Consider the following 19,927-nt stretch of genomic DNA (forward strand, 5'->3'; position numbering starts at 1 on the left):
GTGATGCATTTTTGGAAATTAAATGCAAGTGGAAACTGCACTGTTAATGGTCGGTCTCTGAATATCATTGATTGACAGAGGGCTCACGTCCATATCTCCCTGAAAGATGCAACACAAGTGGATAAGTTAGTAAAGAAGTTATACAGCATGTTTTCCTTCTCCAGTCGGGGCAGTAAATGTAAATGTTGGCAAATCGCGCTGCAAATGTATCAGGAATCGATCAAGAAAAATTTGGAGGCCCATGCACAGTTTTGAAGGCTGCACTACTGGAAGCAGTTGGAAGCTTTGGAGAGCATGCAGAAGATGTTTCACAGAATGTTGTTGGATTGGAATGTATTAGCCACAAGGAGATGTTGGACAAACGTGGATTATTCCGTTTGAGCATCAGAAGCTGAGGGGGAGATTACTGAAGTATTTAAAATTATGAGAGGGACAGGCAAAGAGAATAATCAGAGTCTCCGTAGGGCGGAAATGTACAATACTGGTGGGCACAATTTTACGTTGAGAGGCAGAAAGGTGGAAGGAAAAGTCCGAGGCAGGTTTTTAACCTCAAAGATAGTAGTACCTGGAATGTGTTACCATGGGAGGTGGCATGAACAGTTATGATATCAACAATGGTATTTAGACAGTTGAATGAACAGATAGAGGATAGAGGGAAGCAGACCATATGCATGCAAATGGAATCAGTTTAGAACAGCATCATGGTGGACACAAGCATACTGGGCAGAAAGCCCAGCTCCTTTGGAGGTCTGTTCTATGTTCTATGGTGTGATCATATAATTCTGTGACATCAGTGCTCAACGTCTTTCTCTGTCTAATTCCCATTGCTTTATCCCTGCTCCGACTCAGTGCAACTTTATATCTTCTGCATTTCTCTATGGTAATGATTTCTAAGTCTTGCACATGCTTCATATCTCCTCCTGCCTGCCTGAGAGATGTGGACAGAGTAGATTGGGAGAAAGCATTCCCGAAAACAAATGGGACAAGCATGTGACGACAATAGTTTCGAGATCTGCAAAAGCAGCGAAGATGGACGTCAGGATATGGAAGGCACTGCCTGGAAACTTGGGGAATGCAGATTGAAACTTGCCACAGCATTAGATGAATATGGAAGCAAATATTTGCAAGATTATCCGATTAAGACGGGATACTGGCATTAGGTAGTCATGAGTGTTTGAACAGCCAGTACAGACACGATTGGCCGAACAAACTCATCCCAGTCTGTAACGCTATTGCAACTCAGTGATTCTGTGACAGACAGACTGTCTTCAAACGTGTAGCCTCAGTCTTCGATCCTAATTCACGTTTGTTCGCACTGATTGGATCTCAAACTGATCTTTTCTGTCACGCTGAATCACTCTGTTAGCCGTTTGTTTACCAGTAACTAGATTACAGAAATTTTGTGCGACCGTTCAGAATTTAAGGTGTTAACATATTTATAGATTCCCAGTTGACATGAGCCTGCAGCTGAGCTGTGCCCTTCCATGATGAAGTACCCATTGAGATTCTGTTGAGTGTCTATTTACTGCTTTTTTCCATCAGATATTTTGTATTTTAAAGGAGAAACAGGCGACAACATTAGGGCACAGAATTTACCACGGTACCAGGTGTTTCCTGTTGTTTGAACAGAAAGGCAAGACGCGCAGTGACGGTTCTGATGTTCTGCAGAATGAGAAGCTGCCTTTTCATACACTGAACCTTCCATGAATCTTGCCAAATTCCAAATTATGATCTGCTGTATAATATGCTTCTGCGAGGTTTCTAACAATATGCTACGGCTCTTCGATGCAATCAATTCGTTGGTAATGTCCGGCATTTATGATATCAAAATGCGTGTTCATGCATTTCGCCTCTGTCTGAAAGATCAGATTTCTTCAGATGATTGGCAATTTGCCCTGTATCGCAACACAACCCATATATGATGTGAAATTCTCACAGCAGCACATCTGTGAGACATGGCTCAGGCGCTGTCATGTAGATGAATAGTTCAAAACAGCACAGGATAAAATGGAAATTGTTGATAACGTGAATGAATGTAGTTAATAACGCTAAACTGTACCCAGTTTCCAAACCATGGTAACACGATCAAAGTTTCAGATGGTGTTGGCAATCTGAATTAAGAACACAGAAGAACTGCAGAAACTTGGGACAAATATGATTTTAATGTTTTGAGTCCACTGAAGAGGGCTGGATAATGCTGATTTATGTGCAGTTCATCTGAGATGCTCAAGGGAAAGAGATGTGGAGAGTAAGCAGAGCATAAGACAGAGACAGGCCTTATAGTAGTAAAGGAGTGATGTGGATTCTAAATCGGTATTGATGATAAGTGTGACGGTCAGAACGTCACTGATCAGAGCACCTACAGTTTCTTTCAAAACACTTATGTATATTACAAACAACTGAGTTACAGCACTGATGCTGTTGTAACAACATTGATCACAGACTTTCAGGGAGAGAAAATAACACACACACTTCCACAACTTCATTTTGTATTCTGTAATCATCCAATTTTGTTTCACGTATTTTGTGATCTACACTTCCGTAAGGAGTGGTCACCTGCAAAAGGATAATTTGACATGATGACCTTTATATCAATGTCTCTGCACTTTCCATGTCCAAAGGTAGTGCGGGAAATAGGCCACATGTGTTCCTGCGTTAACCTCAGGACAAATCCAACCAGGCCAAATATTGTCTCAACCCGTTTACTCTCAGTCAGTGTTTGAAGGGGTCATCAACGATGCTGTCAAACAGGTACCACATGGCAATAGACTGCGCACTGATTCCCAGTCTGAGTTCCACCAGGGCAACTTAGCTCTTCATCAAACACCGAAAATGCTGCAAATCTCAGCGTCTGTGGACCGAGAAACATAGTGATGGAAACTCCACAAATGCCGGACTTGGTGCAGCTCCAACAAAACTCAATAACCTTGACAGCATCCAGAACAAAGCAGCCAAGTGACTGTGATCACATCCACAAACAACCACTACCATCACTCAGTGACAGCAATGTACACTCTTTTCAAAAGACATTGAATAAATTCACCAAGGCTCCTCAGACAGCAGTTTACAAACTCACGAGAAATTCTACCCAGAGAATAAGGCCGGCAGATATGTGGAACAAGTTCCCAACTATGCCATTCATTATCCTGACTTGGAAGTATGTCGACATTTCTTCCTTGTCGTTTGGTCAAAATCCTGGAAAATACCTCCCTCACGCCATTGTCAGTCTAACTTCAGCATTTCGTGTTCAAAGTTTTAAGAACCCAGTTCATGACGAATTTCTCAAGGGGGAAAATGCAATGGGTAATAAATGCTGGCAGAGACAGCGCTGCCCGTATCCAGTGATAGAATTTTAAACAGAATTGGTTACAGGGAAATGGTCTGAGGTTCAGATCATGATCTGCATTCCATTCCACAATTATTTACACTAGAAGATCTGAATTATCCCTCTTGCTGCTCCACATGCCACAAAGTGCAAAGAAAGAGTCAACTACTAATTGAGGGGTGATAGATTTAAAGCAGATGCCAGTGGCAGGTTCTTTACACAGAGGGTGGTAAGGGCGTGGAATGCCCTACCTGCTAACGTAGTCACCTCAGCCACATTACGGAGATTTAAACAATCTTTAGATGAGCACATGGATGATTTTGGGATCGTGTAGGGGGACGAACTGAGAATAGTTCACCGGTTGACGCAACACCGATGACCGAAGGGCCTGTTCTGCGCTGTATTGTTCTACGTTCTATGTTCTAACTTTACCTTTTAAATTTAACTTCCACAGTTTTCACGCTAGTAGGTAACTGATGCTTTTTTTCTTGAATGTACCCAATGACATCCCAATCTTTTCGAGAATTCCACTCACAATTCCCTGAGTGACAAAATCTCCGTGCAAACCTACGAAATGGCAAACCTGTAACCGAAGACCATGACCAATGTTTCTCGATACCATAAGCCAGATGAGCATCAAACCTGCATCCTGCATGTGAAGGCCGTTAGAATTATTTGCGTTTCAATGAGATCCTTACCAATGATTGTGGACACAATGAATACAATGTTTCCTTCCAGGACACATCTGCTATGCTAGAAATCAGTCTGGTGGATTTCACTGCAACTATTCCAATGCAATGCACTATGTCTCAGGCAAGGCGATCAAAACGGCACATAATACTTCAACGGTCTCTGCAATGTTCTGTAGAAGCATCTTTTTTTTTAAAAAAACCTTTGTTCTTGGACTGAACCCGTTTTTCAAAGAAGGTCAAATTAGCACTTACCTTTCAGTTTCGGACTTGCTTCCTTGTTTTCAGTTAATGCGGTACCGGGTCATCCGTTTCTCTTTGTTCATTATCACTAACATACCTTTAAATATTTATTTTACTCTCTGGTGTTCTATTCTCTCCTGTTTTCTGTCCAATGTCGTTAACCTCACACTGATCCGAGTTAGACGGCATCTTTCACGCATTTGCTCTTTGACTCAACTTGTCCAGAAGGCCTTGAAGCCTGTTAGTATGGTTCTGATCAGCAAACCTTGCAAAGTCACATTTAATCCCCTCATCCAAAATCGTTGAAGTGCGTTGTAGATAGCTAATGTCCCACCTTCGATTTCCCATACACTCCATTTATCACCTCCTTCCACTGAAAATGCACAACTTTTTCTCTCTGTGAGACAATTCTCTGTCCTAGCCACTATGTCATATATGATAGCGCAGGCTTCAGTTCTGTACACCAACCTCTTGCGCTCGATTTAATCAAAAGTGTTCAAAGATCCGTCGATACCACATGGACAGATTCTCCCATATTCAAAATAACAGTTACCTCATCAAAATATTGTGGAGTTCTCAAACCACGACTTCTCTTCCATAAATAGTTTCAATTTTGTCTGCCCAAATTGATGCTTATCACATTGTTTATGGTGGACAATGATAAGAATATTGCAATTAATCCGTCAGCCTGTACATCCCTGTTTCTCCCTTCCTCGAATTTAGAACAGACAGTGCATATTTTCCAGTTCTTCCAGACTTGTTTCTTTTTCAGAATCTGGAAACGTTTGCATTGTGACAAACCAAAACATGTACTAAATCTATTGCCGTCTCAGTTAGTGCCAACAAATGCAGTTTACCAGTCTCCACAAATTCCCAATGAAAGCCTTCAGTCTGAAACGTCGATTCTCCTGCTCCTCGGATGCTGTCTGATCTTCTGTGCTATTCCAGCGCCACACTGTTCGACTCTGATCTCCATAATCTACAGTCCTCACTTTCTCTGATGAAGTGACAAACTTGTTGCATTTTTGTATAACTTAGTCTACTCAGAGAGTCGTATTGGCGTGGAATGCACTGCCTGTAACTGTAGCAGACCCGCCAACTTTAAGGGCATTTTAATGGTCATTAGACAGACCTATGGATGAAAATGGACTACTGTAGGATAGATTAATTCCACAGGTCGGCTTCGGATTGATTCCACAAGTTGGCGCAACATTGAGGTCCAAAAGGGCCTGTATTGCGCTGTAATGTTCGATATTCTACGTTCTATGCTCTACATGTACAGTCACAGTTGTCCTGATGTCAGGCCCTGCAAGTTTGAAAGATGAGGCATATCAAGAGGAAATTTGATATTTGTCAAACTTGAATAATTTGAATAATTGTTGTATTGCACTGCATCCGTCCCATAAGAGCTGACCATCCAAGGAGGGAAATCAACATGATTTGAAATTTGAGCAGATTTTGCATAGGAAGAGGAAAAGAAAACAATTATTTCCTCTCGCAACTAGGTTGGACAAATTCTACCGAATGATCCTGATGAGTAAAATATTAGAAAGTATAGTGATGGAGACGAGGGAACAAGTTTGCAGAAGAGACATAGAAATTACGAACTGTAGTAAAAATAAGATAAGATTTTTGGGGACTTTTAAAGTTTTTCTAAAAGTTAATTCAATGGTTAACACTTTTAGAATAACGGAAAGCTGATTTTATAAACAAACAAGACCAACATTTGAAGAAAACAACAAGTTGAGCAGCATCTGTGGACACACAAAGCGAGTTAATATTTTGAATCAAATGAGATTATTCTGGATAATGACAGTTTTTAATATTGTGCACAGACGGGGGAGGAGAAGAGACTGCAACAGATGGTCTGTGTGCTCAGAGGATAAACAACGGACTGATAGTTATAGTATTAGGCAGAATTATGACTCAGAATAGGTGCTAAGGATTGGGTGAATGAGATTAATGTGGGTCTGCTGTGTTGAGACCAATGTCGACAGGACAGGAATATATAAAGGAGGAAAGGGGTACCTTGTAATCGAAAGGAAGGGTAGAGGTTCAGCTCAGAAGTTGTTAGTCTCCATTTTTAGTCCTGAAGAGTGTAAAGTGACGAAATGGAAATTGAGCTCTTTCTCCAGCTGCTCATGGAGATGCTGAGTTGCAGAGTATCTTCAAAGAATCTGAGACCAACAACGTCCTGTGGTTGTGTGATTCTGTGATATGGATTCCGGCGTGGGGACTCGCTTCCAAGTCAAATCTGAAGCGTCATTGATCTGTTAAGATGAACTAGCGTTTGGAACCCGGTTTCATTGTATCCATTAATGGTCACATCATTTCTCATTGGTGGAGAAGATAGAGTTTACTCAATAGTCTGCTCACATCAAAATCTATTGGTTGATGGAAAGAAACACGAGCCCCTGGATAAGTCGTGGTGAAGGAACTAACTGTTACAGAAATCGAGGAGTCACTTGATATGTTAACTGCTGCTCAGTATCTGTGATCAGCATTCAGCTAATGTTCAGATTTGATCTGGAACCACCAGCTGGGACGATGTTTTTAACCCTCGTGAACTTACTTCTTCTGCAGCTATTGAACTGTGAGTTATGGTCTCTTGAATACATTTTCTCAAACATTTATAGGTCAATGATTGGTAACATACATGTGGCAAAAATATAATGATCAGTCTATGCGAGATGAAATAGTGGCATGATAAGGAATGAAATTTATTTTGTCTTCATTATTTTCTGACTTTTTATGGAACTGATTCTGATGCTTCAGAGCTCCCCAACCACAACCCCCATTCACCCCCAATCCTTGCACTTATTCGTAGTTTCCGTACAGATCACAGAGTTGAAAACCTGCTCAGACAATTCGGGTGTGTTTGGAAACAGTGCCCATCGCTGCTTTAACAGTGTGTGTAGTCGGGAAACCTGCTGAACAATATCTACCTAATTTATTCGTCAATATTTGGGAGAGTGTAAAATAGAAACTGAATATCTTTGTATTTCTAGGAGCTTGATGTTCCACTGATTGTAGTTAGTATTTCTTCTTTTTATATTCCAAAACTTTCTTGATACTGATGCATTTATATAGCACGGTTGACAATGTCAGTGAAACAAAGGAACTCTGGGCCAATTTGGTAGAATTTGTTGTTGAGACTGTTCTGCAATTTAGGAAACGTGACAGGCAAGTTACTTCGAGGAAAGTGTAAGAAACATTGCTGTGATAAAGGGCGCAGTTAGCCGTTCGCATCCTCAGTGGAACAAAGGCGCTGTGCGCTAATTTGTTATATTTTATTGTTCAGACAGTTCTGTAATTTTGGAAACTTGGCAGGCAATTTATTCCATGAAATCTGTTAGAATTGTCGCTCTAATAAAGAGCACAGTCAACTGGTCATCTTCAAATAACCAAAGCGAAACATTCACGCTGTTTTCTGTCTGCAAATGCTGCCAGATCTGCGAAGTATTTCCAGCAATTTCTCCTTTGTTTCTGATTTCCAACATGCACAGTTCCTTTGTTCGCCAGTTTTGTTATTCACAGAATTTGGTCGAATGATTGGCACTGGCCAGGCCAATATCAAAAGCTCTTCTTCCTGGACTGGGAAAATTGTTGAAGAAATTCCGTCAAATTACTGTAAACTTATTTTAGAGAAAGATGCTTCTTTTCTCTCTCCACATAAAAACTGTATGTATAAATTACCTTTACAAACATAGTTAGTCATTGAAACAGGTCACTACTGTACCGCAGTTAAAAAGTGTGGTGTGGAAAAGCAGAGCCGGGAAGGCAGCATACGAGGGACAGGAGGTTCGACGTTGCGAGCATAAAATCTTCATCAGGATAAAGATCTTATGCTTCAAACGTCGACTCTCCAGCTCCTCGGGTTCTGCCCGGCTAGTTGTGCTTTTCCACCACCACCCTTTTTGACTTTGATCTCCAGCATCTACAATCCTCACTTTCTCCTACTTCTGTACAATCCTGTATGAAGGACAAACAAACGCTGGAATTTGACTCTCTACAGCAACACTCTAAAGGCATGTCTTACATGGACAAGATTGTAACTACATATACTTGAGACATCGGGGGGAGGGGGGGGGGTGGTCCGATAACTGAACGGACCCCCATATACCTTCTGCAGCAAGACCTAAGACAACGGTCTTTCTCCACTGCCTTAGTGGCAGCTGCCCCAACCTTTTATATATCCCTCAACACTTCGTCCTGGTCCTTGGAATGTGCCACTGTGCAACTCTCGTTCGGGGTCAAATACTTGCTCTGGAATACCAAAGAGTTTAATGCCAACAAACGTGCATTTTCCAGCGATTTGGTGCTCTTCCAGGTGCAGTTGTTTGTTTCAGTGTCGGGGTGTGTCATGGGGAACAGACAGTAGACCACTGTGTCCTGAGTCAAAGAGCTGCTTGTGAAGAGCCTCGACAGAAAGTACTCCATCTTTCGCCAGACATCCTTTGCAAAGGACCATTCCAGTAGAATATGTTTTAAGTCCCTACCCGTGTCCCCGCCACACTTCCAAACCCCGCATTCACTGAGAGAGCAGTGTGGGTAGCCGCACACTAGCTAGGTGTACATGAGAGATCTCGCAGTTTGTGCCCTTCCCAAGTGATGTCTTCCTGCTTGTTAGAACGTTCTAATGGTGAAGCATTCTGCCAAATGACTTGGACAGTCTGCTGAGTGAGCAACCCGACAGGATCGGCCCTCTCCTTTTCCCACAGAGAATCGAGGACGCTAAGATACGTGCACCAACTGACCTGTGAACCAAACTGCTCCTTCAGCGCTGACTTTATGCTCAAACCGGTGGAATCGGGTTTAAACAATTACCTTTCTGTGTCGGGGCAAGAGAGCTGCAAATTGAGGCAGGGCTGACAGTAATATCATTTTGTTGGCAGAGTTAACTCTTCGAAAATTTGAACTCACTTTAAACATATCTCCTATTCTCTGATGAGAGTTGTGCCAGACTTACTTTTAGACATGAACTGAATAGGAATATGGAGGCAAATTAGGCGTTTTACCTTGGTTTGAATCTTTGTTTTGCTGACGGTGTTATCACTGAAGGAAAGCCAAGAAGAAAGCAATTTTCAATCTTCTCAAGAAATTCTGAACAGCTGTAACGGTTGTCTGTTATATTTGGATGCACCGGATTCTGGGCTAACAGTGAACATGGTGTCAGTAAAACACCAGTCAATGTCACCATTGATTGAACTCACACACAAATGGATTATACTCTCAGATTATACCTGTGGTCTGTGTGACCGTTTTGTGATATTATTCATAGAACTAGGTGACTTTTATGTGGAGGTGCCAGTGTTGGTTTGGGGTGGACAAAGTTAAAAATCACACAACATCATGTTAGAGTCCAACGGGGTTTATTTGGAAGCACTACCGTTCAGAGCGCTGCTCCTTCACCATGTCGTTGTGCTGATAGAGGAGCGGCACTCCACAAGCTAGTGCTTCCAAATAAACTGGCTCGATTATAACCTGGCGTTGTGATTTTTACATATGTTACTTAATTCACGTTCGCCGCATTCGAGGTTTTTTCCACTATGTGATGTGGAATTAACATGTTTACCTCGATATTGTTTTACATTCCGATTTTCATCACGCAAGCCTTTCAAAAATGAAATATCCAAAATAAATCCTTTTCGAACTTTATTCTTCGTGACAAATGGGCGAGGTGACAGTTATTATTCCGATATTTATTTCATGACACTTTTTCTTTTTGTTCAACACTATGAGAATGTCTGGCTTGGTCAACGTTACAGAAAATCCAACCAGGTGGCGGTCACCTGAACTCATGGTCCACTGCATTAGTTGAGGCTCAGTACATAACAATATGTGAGGAGAGAATTACAGAATCATGATCAAGTATCAGTGAGGAACAACGACGCCATTCCAATCAGGATGGGAAATTGAAAGTACCTGTACTTTTAATTTCCTGTGCACCTTGTTAGGTAGTGTGGCTGCAGTTTTGTTCGGTTGTGTGAAGGGGTTTAGCGGAATTCTTGGAGTTAACTTTGATGGCGCAACTACTGTGGCTGAATCTTGGTGGTGAATGCTTTAAGTTGTTCAGATAATGGGCGGTGTGTAAATGAAGCCCGTTGCTTTGTGCGAAGTGCCTTCCAGCTTCTGAAAGTGCATGGCAGTTTAATGCAGCAATGTAAGTAGCGAATGTCTGTTAATATCGCTGGTTTGTATATTGCTCACAGCTATTATCTTTGGGAGTCAGAAAGAGAATAATGCTGAAAATCTGGAACCTGTTCTCCACTTGTAGTGAAAGGATGGGCATCCCGGTTCAGATGATTATATGGAGCCGCACACTAGCTAGGTGTACATGAGAGATCTGGCAGTTTGTGCCCTTCCCAAGTGATGTCTTCGTGCTTGTTAGAACGTTCTAATGGTGAAGAATTCTGCCAAATGACGAGGACAATCTGCTGAGTGAGCAACCCGACAGGATCTGCCCTCTCCTTTTCCGACAGAGAATCGAGGACGCTAAGATACGTGCACCAACTGACCTGTCGATTCCAGCCTCGGGCGAGTGTCTGGGTGAAGTTTACACATTGCCTCTGTGTAAGTGTGGCTCTGTTTCCACCCACAGTCCAAAGATGTGCAGACCATGCCAAGTTGCCCACAATGCATTACGTGTATTAGTCGGAAGGAAATGGGTCTGGGTGGGTTACTCTTCGGAGGGTCAGCAATGACTTGTTGGGCCATTTGGCCTGTTTCCACTCTGTAGAAAGTCTAAGCTAAATAAGATATTTTCTATGCTATGGTATAGTATGTGAAGAGAGTTCATGTACACAGAAATACATTGCTTTGTGGTAAATTCGGGTCTCTCAATCTCTGGAAAGTTTACTCCTACTTATCCAGAGACATGAATTATCCAAGATATTGAAGCCTATTTTCTCATTCTCCCCATGTACGTATTTCCATGTGCATTAATGAAGTAAGTGCTTGAATCCGAATGTTGTGGATTATTTTCATAAAGCATATCGCAGCGCTTAAATTTGTGGGCGGCACGGTGGCACAGTGGCACAGTGGTTAGCACTGCTGCATCACAGCGCCAGAGACCCGGGTTCAATTCCTGCCTCAGGCGACTGACTGTGTGGAGTTTCCTCCGGGTGCTCCGGTTTCCTCCCACAGTCCAAAGATGTGCAGGTCAGGTGAATTGGCCATGCTAAATTACACTGTAAGTGTATGAGGTAAATGTAGGGGTATGGGTGGGTTGTGCTTCGGCTGGGCGGTGTGGACTTGTTGGGCCGAAGGGCCTGTTTCCACACTGTAAGTAATCTAATCTAAAGAAATCAGCCTCTCGAGATTGGAATGTAGGGTTAGAGTAACTCGTGCGCATAGATTTTATTGACGGTCAATGGTCAATCCATTTACACCCAAATCACGGGTACAGTGACACTGAAAGTGGATTGCATTTTATATTCAGAAGACTGAACTGGTATTTCCTTTGAAGCTTAGTTGTTGTCCGGTTTATCCGAAGATATATGGAAGAAGAGTTTTAAAAAATGCACATCTACACTGTTCAGTTCGCTCAAAGACTAAGTTTTCCATCCTGTATATGTGAATACTGACAAAATTATTTTCTGAGCTGACATATGAAGAAAGGAGGTTGATTATAAATTTATTAACATGAATTTTGTGGAGCATGCATAACAGCTTCATGTCTTAAAGAAACTTCAAAAATGTTGGATAAACTCAGGAACATCAGTGAGGAGTAAAACACATATAATGTTTCGAGTCTGATACGATCACACAGAACAGAAGGTTAGAAAATAAAGGGTCACAACAGAGTTGCAACTTTAACACTGTTCCTCTCTCCGCATGTGTTGGGTTTCTCCAGCATTCTTCATATTTGTTTCAGAATTTCCATATGCACTTTTCTTTTCTGCCTTCAGTCTGGTGTCTCAATTGCTTTGGCTTAATTTGTGAAATTGTTCGTATTGTGAGTTTGACGACCAGAGGCAGAAGTCCTGACGCTGTAGCATATAATTTAATTAAAAGCATTCGGGGGTCAGTTGGAAGGGGACCCGATTGGGGACCGATGCAAGAATAAAGAGGTTGCTGAGAACCATTGAAAGAAAGGTTTCTGAATTCAGTTTGTGTAACTGGAGATGAACAGTCTTAGTGGCTACTAAGATGTGACAATAGATTTGAAAGAGAAGTAAATTTACTCTGGTTCTGCATGACTTGTTTCATCGTGCGCTCTGCGTCCTTTCAATTTGTGAAACGGTGAGACAAATTGGATTGTTTTATCTAATATTTACTTACCTCGAAGTAACAACATTCTTTGATTAGATGCCAAAGCACGAGATGGTGAACGGCTCCATTCATTATGTTTAGTAGATCTTTGTTAAATAATTAGGTAAGGGCATGAAATATGAAATTGCAAGTTGCGCAAACCATTTCAATATTCACCTCGTGTCAAAGTAATGAATAGCTGACTTCTTAATGCACTATTGCTCTTTTATAAATTCGATATTAGTCAAGAAGAAATACAAGGATCACTTCCAGCGCTCCCACGTTCAACTCAATGTTTTCTATTTCACTAAGACTTCAATTCTTTATTCTCGACATTATTCTACGACTCGGGTAGATCGTAAAATCCAACTGATACGTTTTTTAAATGAATCAGTGAAGTAATATCAAATGGGAGATGAATGCATTGTTTAGTTTCTAAGTTTAGTAATTAATGTGTGTTCAGTTTTAATTCGCATCCAAAAACGACAAGTATTCTGCATTTTTGCTGCTGTCAATAATTTTGTTCCTTTATATTCCCTTTAATCGAATTACAAAACGTCTGTCAAATACAGATTAGTATTTGAAATCTAAATAAACGCTACAGTTAAAAAATGAAGTTCATGTCCCTCATGTGTAGTTGAAGCAGACTTGGAAATCAACTTGCCATCTTGGTAGACATAACATTCAGCTTGAAGTAGGCAGTAATCTGTGTTAGAGAAATAATGTGCTGGCGCGGGAGAAGGAGCGGAGAAGGTTCACAGCATTGATTCCAGAGAGGAGAGATTTGGCTTATCAGGAGATCTTGAGAAGACTAGGACTATACTCATATGAATTTAGAATAATGAGGTGTCAATCTTACAGAAACATATACAATTATGAAGGGAGTAGATATGATAGAAGCGTGGAGGTTTATTCCACTGCGGGTGAAATTAGAACACGGGAACGCAGCCTTAAAACAAGGAGGATAAGATTTAGGAGTAAGGTGAAGAGAAAGATTTTCACCCATTCTGTTGTGAATCTGTGGAATCCCTGCCCAGTGAAATAGTTGAGACTACCTTGTTGGATGAAGTTAAAACAAAGATATATAGATTATTGAACAGTACAGGAATTCTGGGCTGTGGAGAATGTGGGCGGCATGGTGGCACAGTGGTTAGCACTGCTGTCTCACAGCGCTTTGGCGGGTCGGTGTGGACTTGTTGGGCCGAAGGGCCTGTTTGCACACTGTAATGTAATCTAATCTATATAGGTAGGTAAGTGTAACTGAATCCACGAAAAGACCAGCCATGATCTCATTAAATGATTGGTGGTGCAGTCTTGACGGGCCAGATGGCCAACTCCTGCTCCGAGTTATTATGTTCTTTTAGCGGTGTGAAATGTGCAGGACGCTAATTGTACCGACTCTCATCTGATTCCACGCTGGACGGTATGTCCTCTGCAATGATTTTGAACACATACGTGTTCAAAATCAGCAAAGTTTATTCCTAGTTACATCTGTCTGAAATCGTGACGAACAGCTCTTCAGTCGATTTAGTTTGCATCAGTTCTCCCATCAGTGAGAGTGCTCACAATGATGCCACTGATCTGATAGGGATTTGTTGTTTTCCAAAAATCTCCAGTTAGTAAAGAACATCAAACATCTGATGAATGGATCAGCCTGCAAGCCGTTGTTTTAGATTTTTCCTGTTCATTTTCAACGACGAATTACGTTTTTAAAAAGCAATAAAGATTTAGCATTGAATTGTAAGGATATTGCTTACGCATGATAAAGAGGTGAACGATCAGTCAAGCCGGTGAATGCAGTTCACGAGAGATGTTGTACAGCAGAGATTGAATAAATCACAGTGAGCGACCATCTATTAACACATGGACAGATGACCCGTGTCGTCTGATTGCTTGAAAGCATAAAGGAAATTATTCTGGGATTCAAAACAAGCAATTCGAGATTTATCGAATTTTAAAAATAAACTGCATGAGATAGTATTCTCAAGAAGCTAAAAATCATCAAACTGTATCGCACATTGGGAAAAATTTTACATTAATTTGAATTGAAAATGTATTTTGATTCCTCTATCAGTTTCGGAGAGGAGGACAATATATTGTTAGTAACATCAATAACAGGGCAAACTCAGTAAACACTTGATTATTTCTTTAAAAAAAAGAAGCACACAGCGTGTTCATCTCCATCCTGTCCCCAGTGCAGTTGAAAGTGGGTTAAAAATACTGACAGCAATAATTTGTTGGCAATGAGGATAGGCATTGGAGCAAATTAAGCAGTTTGTGCAAAGAGGTAGCATCGGCCCCTTGGACCGAATGACCTGTGTTGTGACCAAAGAATGGTTTATGGACAGTTACATATTGAACTGCTTCTTTGTATGCACCATGAAACTTCCTGTTCCAGGATTGGGGAAATGGAGAATTCCTGCTGGATATTGTTGATGAGTGAATCTCGTGATGCTGTCGCCATGTTGATAGGGGAACATGATAAAGCCGTATATTAAAGATGGCCAACACTTAAAAAGTAAATATAATTTCGGGAGTTTGTTGCTGACGAAGCACTGATAGTCATTGTTTATTTCATTATTGCTGATCGAGTAAAATTTCTAAGTTGCTGAAATCTTTGGACGGGGGTGCCTTGCATTGATAACTGGGGAGTATTGTCGCTCTTTACGGGGATCATCACAATGTTGAGGAAGGTGGCAATGCAGTGACGAGCTGTACAGTCATAGAGTTGGCAGCGTGTCTCTCTGTCTAGAAACAATTCGGTTAACTTTAGAAGAAAACTAACAATATTTGATAATTGCAGTAATTATATTTCCTGCTTTTATCAGTTTTGCATGAAATGAGGGTGTGAAATTTCCAGATATCATAAAGAGTCATAGCACGGAGATAGACCCATTGTCCCAAACTGTTCCTTGCCAACCAAAATGTCAATCCACACAAAACCTATTTCTCTGCACTTGACTCATATCCTTCTCAACTGTCCCTACCCATGTAATTGTCCGAATATCTTTTAAATGTTGTTAATGTACCCACCTTAATCACTTCCACTCTAGCTTATTCCATATACGTACCACCCTCTGTGTAAAATAGGATTATTTGGCAAACTAATGATAATTATTGCCCGCATTTGTTGCATTTGGTTGAATGGATTTCTACTTTTAAATTGAATTGTAACACTTCAATTTTCATCCCTCTATTTCAGGCAGACTTGTTGAAACTCAGGACGATAGTAAAGGTAACTGTATGTTATTTTCATATGGAGTCGAATTCTATATTCTGATGATTCCATTCAAACACGAATTTGGGCTAATGGTCTCCTTGCCTAAATGTTCAAGTTGAACAGTTGTTTGTTCATAACTAATGGGGGTGTGTTCCTCCTGTAGGTTTCTCATTTCAGGGTTTTTTGGGAGGAGGGTGTGAAGGATCAATACCTCCTCACAGTTCTTACTCAGAGAGAGAGAGAGAGAGAAAATACGTGGAGATACTGTGATGTTTCAGCTACACACACAGTGCCGCTGTTGGAAATTTATATGAATTATCTCACTCACTATTGAGCAGTGACAGCATGATCACATGACCATACATCCCACAATATTTGTGGTTGTGGCAGACGGAAGTGCTGTTTCATGTTCAGATGTTCCCAGGGCGCATCAGTTGTGTTTTTGTCGCTATTCCGTGTGCAAACATCATATGAATGAGAAATAAAAATCTTCTCACGTTGGCCAGTTTAGAGGAATTGTTTTCGTGGAAATTGTTCTCTGACACTCTGTCTGTGAGTGAGCATTTTGTTTTACAAATGACCCTTCGCCTTTCACTATCCACAAGACATATCCTGAGTTATGTTGCGATAACATGTATGTTTACCACGCCCTCACTCCCATTGCATTGTGAGAATGGAATGCAGGCTGTGAATGGAGCTTTTACAATAATGCAGTGTTCACTTTGGTTGCTAACTCTATATGTTACAGAGACTGTGAGGCTGAGACTTGAGAATGGGGGCAGTCCTTGCGCTGGCCGAGTGGAGATTCACTACAAGGGGCAGTGGGGAACTGTGGATGATTATAAATGGGACCTGCCAGATGCTGCTGTTGTGTGTCGGGAGCTGGACTGTGGGACCGCGGTCTCCGCCCTGGGCCGGGCTCACTTTGGACGAGGATCCGGACCCATTGTGACCTGGAATGTTCAGTGCAGCGGGTCCGAGCGTGCCCTGCGGGACTGTCAATCATTGGAATGGGGCGACTATTCCCTCTCACACAACAATGATGCGAGTGTCATCTGTTCAGGTAAAAGTCTACTGCCGTTTCTGTGCAATTTTTGTTTGAAACCAGAAAGGGATATGTTCGTTAAATGACAACTGCCCATTAATTATTAAACTATTAATAATAAAATCACCGATTTATTTGGTAGCATGATATAATGTGTGATTATTTGAAGATAATGGGAGAGGTGAATACTCCTGTTCCTGTTTCCACTCCAGTGTCGCTTTCTGTCGGACCAGGGCCAGGAATCTGTTGTTGACCACAAATGAGGTCGACAGGCCTGCAAGGCCACACCGAGTAATGGAAGAAGTTCTATCCAGATGTGCCAGATCTATCATTAATCAGACACATGTTCATCAGTCAACAATGTGAGTTAGTATTACATGATTTTGTTCTCATGCAATGCGTTTGTTTTCAGAGCACATCATTCCGAGAATGGTGCCTGGGAATGCCCCATGTTTCGGCAGACTGGAGGTCCTGTTCGGTGACACTTGGAAAGCAGTGTGCGGCCTTGACTGGGATTTGCAATCCGCCAATGTGGTCTGTGCGCAACTTCATTGTGGAGTGGCCATGTCTGTTTCAAGTTCTGCTCTTTCTGGAGGCAGTACCGTGCTCATGGGTACGGAGGTCTTTAAATGCACGGGCAATGAGACTCAGGTGATGATGTGCCCTCGGTCTTCAAGCACTCACCGGATTTGTACTGGACACAACAATGTCACCCTGATATGTTCAGGTGAGTACAGACGTACTGAAAGAAAAACAGATTCATTTCCACTTAATATTTGTACGAGTGATGACGCTGGGATTTCAGCAACAGTGACAAATCTCAACTCATCCTTAAGGGTTCTAGTGTAATCATGCACAAGTGTGATGTGATAACATATATACACACAAATATTGGAAATTAAATATATTGAAACGATATCAATTATATTGGGAAATACATTTCTTCAACCGTCTGCACTCAATTTATTTTAGTATCAATATTGATTAAAGGTCGATCACTGACGATAATATTAAGCGTTAGTCGATGCAGATTCATTGAAGTGAATTCATGACAAGCCAATAATCTATTCTCTGATTCTCCCTGCCCCGATTATATTTTTGAACAATGTTACCAGACTGTTGGAAATCATTGAAGATCACTGTTCCAAACAAATTCTTCAGCAAGATGTTCCAGCTCACAAAAACTCGTAGGCTGATAAATATTATCATGCTCATTTATTCACCATCGCATTCTGCACCTTACTGGCGATTTTTCTGATTATCTGACCTTTCACGTTGGTATAAATTTATCTTGCCTTCGTAACACATTGTGCTTTACAACGGTATGCATTTTGTCAGTAGTCTGGTTCACAACATTCGGATATGCAACACACCCTTTACCCCAAGCCTTAATATTACTGCCTGTTACTCTTTCGATGATCAGCTAGCCGAAAAAGGTCCTCTTCCTTGCTTTGTTCAAGCAGTTAATATTCTCGCATACCTGTATGTGATTCAGCTCTATTGTTTCAAAACGATCCATTGCCTGTCCAATACACATTTGTTGAAAATAGAACCCTGTTCGCGCATCTATTCGAGTATGGCTTATCTGCATCTCCTCAAGCACCAGGACACACTTTATGCATTATGTGTTCCACATAATTTAACAATGCGTTTCTATCTTTCATGTGGCATAAACAATGGTTTGAACTCATCAATATTTGATACCCAGGGCTAATTTTGAACGGATACTCTGCATCTTAATGCAAACTTGGCAAAGTTCATGTCCCATTCTCCGAAATGATACACGTTCGCAACTTATAATTGCCTTCAATACCATGACCTCGATGGTTGAATAAAGGTTGACATTATTGCAATTGCCTATTGCAGCCAGCGTCTGATGCACTGGTCATGATTTGGTCACCTGGACGCTCTAAATTTTATTTTACAAAATACTTTTCCATATAATAAATATCTCAGTTATCTCAATCTTGTAAACTCCTTTGTTGTCCTTGTTAAGAAATCATCTTCAGATATAAATATATGTTGAATGCATTTGCCTTGTTAGCCGCACTGAACTGTTGCATCCCTGACGGGATCTGTTATTTCAGTTGGCTGAGTGACTGGGTTGCGATGCAGGTGTTGCCAACAGTGTTATTTTATTAACTCCGCAATCCGAAGTTGCCATGAAGATCCTCACCTTCTTAGCTAGTCCCTCAAATGACGAACGGCGAATATCAGGTTAATTCACCGCCAGTGTCGCTCTCTAACGAGTGAGTAACCATATGTTCATCAACACTATGCTGACTTTAACATTACTGCATGGTCTCCAAAGTCTCTCTAAACACCACGAGCAGTCGGGACCAAAAACCTTATCCAACAAGGGACTGCAACATGTAAAACGTTGCGTCCTCATTTTCCAGATCAGAGATAGATGATAACAAGCAGTATTTTGAGAAAATACTTTCGCTGTGAGTGTTACAAATAGTTTCATAAAATAAACGGAATTGTTTTGAAAAATTAAATCTATGATGTCCGGATGTTGATCTATGAATGGATGAGATTCAATCTATTTTATTTTTTGCATCTTGCTCCAGTCTTCAGGTATTTGCAAACATTTGTGTCTTAATCTCCTCCAAAATAGGGAACCGTGGACCCCGATTGGTTGGTGGAGAGAACAGGTGCTCTGGGCGAGTGGAGGTCTTGCACGGAGAGCAGTGGGGAACGCTGTGTGGTGTTTACTTTGGTTTCCAAGACGCCAGTGTGGTCTGTGAACACCTTCTATGTGGGACCGTAAAGTTGATCCCGAGAGATGCTCGATTTGGGAGGGGAGTCCTACCACCGTGGAAGGAAAACTACAAATGCCGTGGAAATGAGAGACGATTGTGGGAATGTCCAGTTTCACATGGGGAAAACTTCAACTGTTCACGTGGAAATATAGCCAATGTCATCTGCTCGGGTGCGTCATCTGCCACAATCGTCCTGTCACTGAACATAGCTTCTATGCAGTCAAAGTTCTAAATTATTTTATTTATTCCTTCATGCCGTGACGCTGGTGAGGGCATGGTCTGTTGGCCATTTGTTATGAATCTCTGCTTAAACTGTGTACTAGGGCACTTCAGAAATTCCTTACCTGTTAACCATACGGTCAGTAATCCGCAGTCATATGTCGCTAG

The 19,927-nt window shown here is 41.4% G+C and overlaps 1 protein-coding gene across 1 annotated transcript in view; it reads left to right on the forward strand.

Annotated features, from left to right (window-relative positions):
- LOC148144498 (scavenger receptor cysteine-rich type 1 protein M130-like) overlaps positions 1-19,927 on the forward strand; it is a 32,279-nt gene that overhangs the window by 421 nt on the left and 11,931 nt on the right. Inside the window, exons 2-6 of the mRNA XM_087975355.1 lie at positions 10,740-10,830; positions 15,713-15,745; positions 16,479-16,793; positions 17,188-17,502; positions 19,396-19,710. Of these exons, the coding sequence (XP_087831481.1) occupies positions 10,740-10,830; positions 15,713-15,745; positions 16,479-16,793; positions 17,188-17,502; positions 19,396-19,710 (1,069 nt within the window). The remainder of the gene's footprint in view (positions 1-10,739; positions 10,831-15,712; positions 15,746-16,478; positions 16,794-17,187; positions 17,503-19,395; positions 19,711-19,927) is intronic.

The sequence above is a fragment of the Chiloscyllium plagiosum genome, unplaced genomic scaffold, assembly GCF_037043375.1.
Source record: "Chiloscyllium plagiosum isolate Xiang-an unplaced genomic scaffold, Cpla_swu_hap1 HiC_scaffold_27, whole genome shotgun sequence".
Lineage (NCBI taxonomy): Eukaryota > Metazoa > Chordata > Chondrichthyes > Orectolobiformes > Hemiscylliidae > Chiloscyllium > Chiloscyllium plagiosum.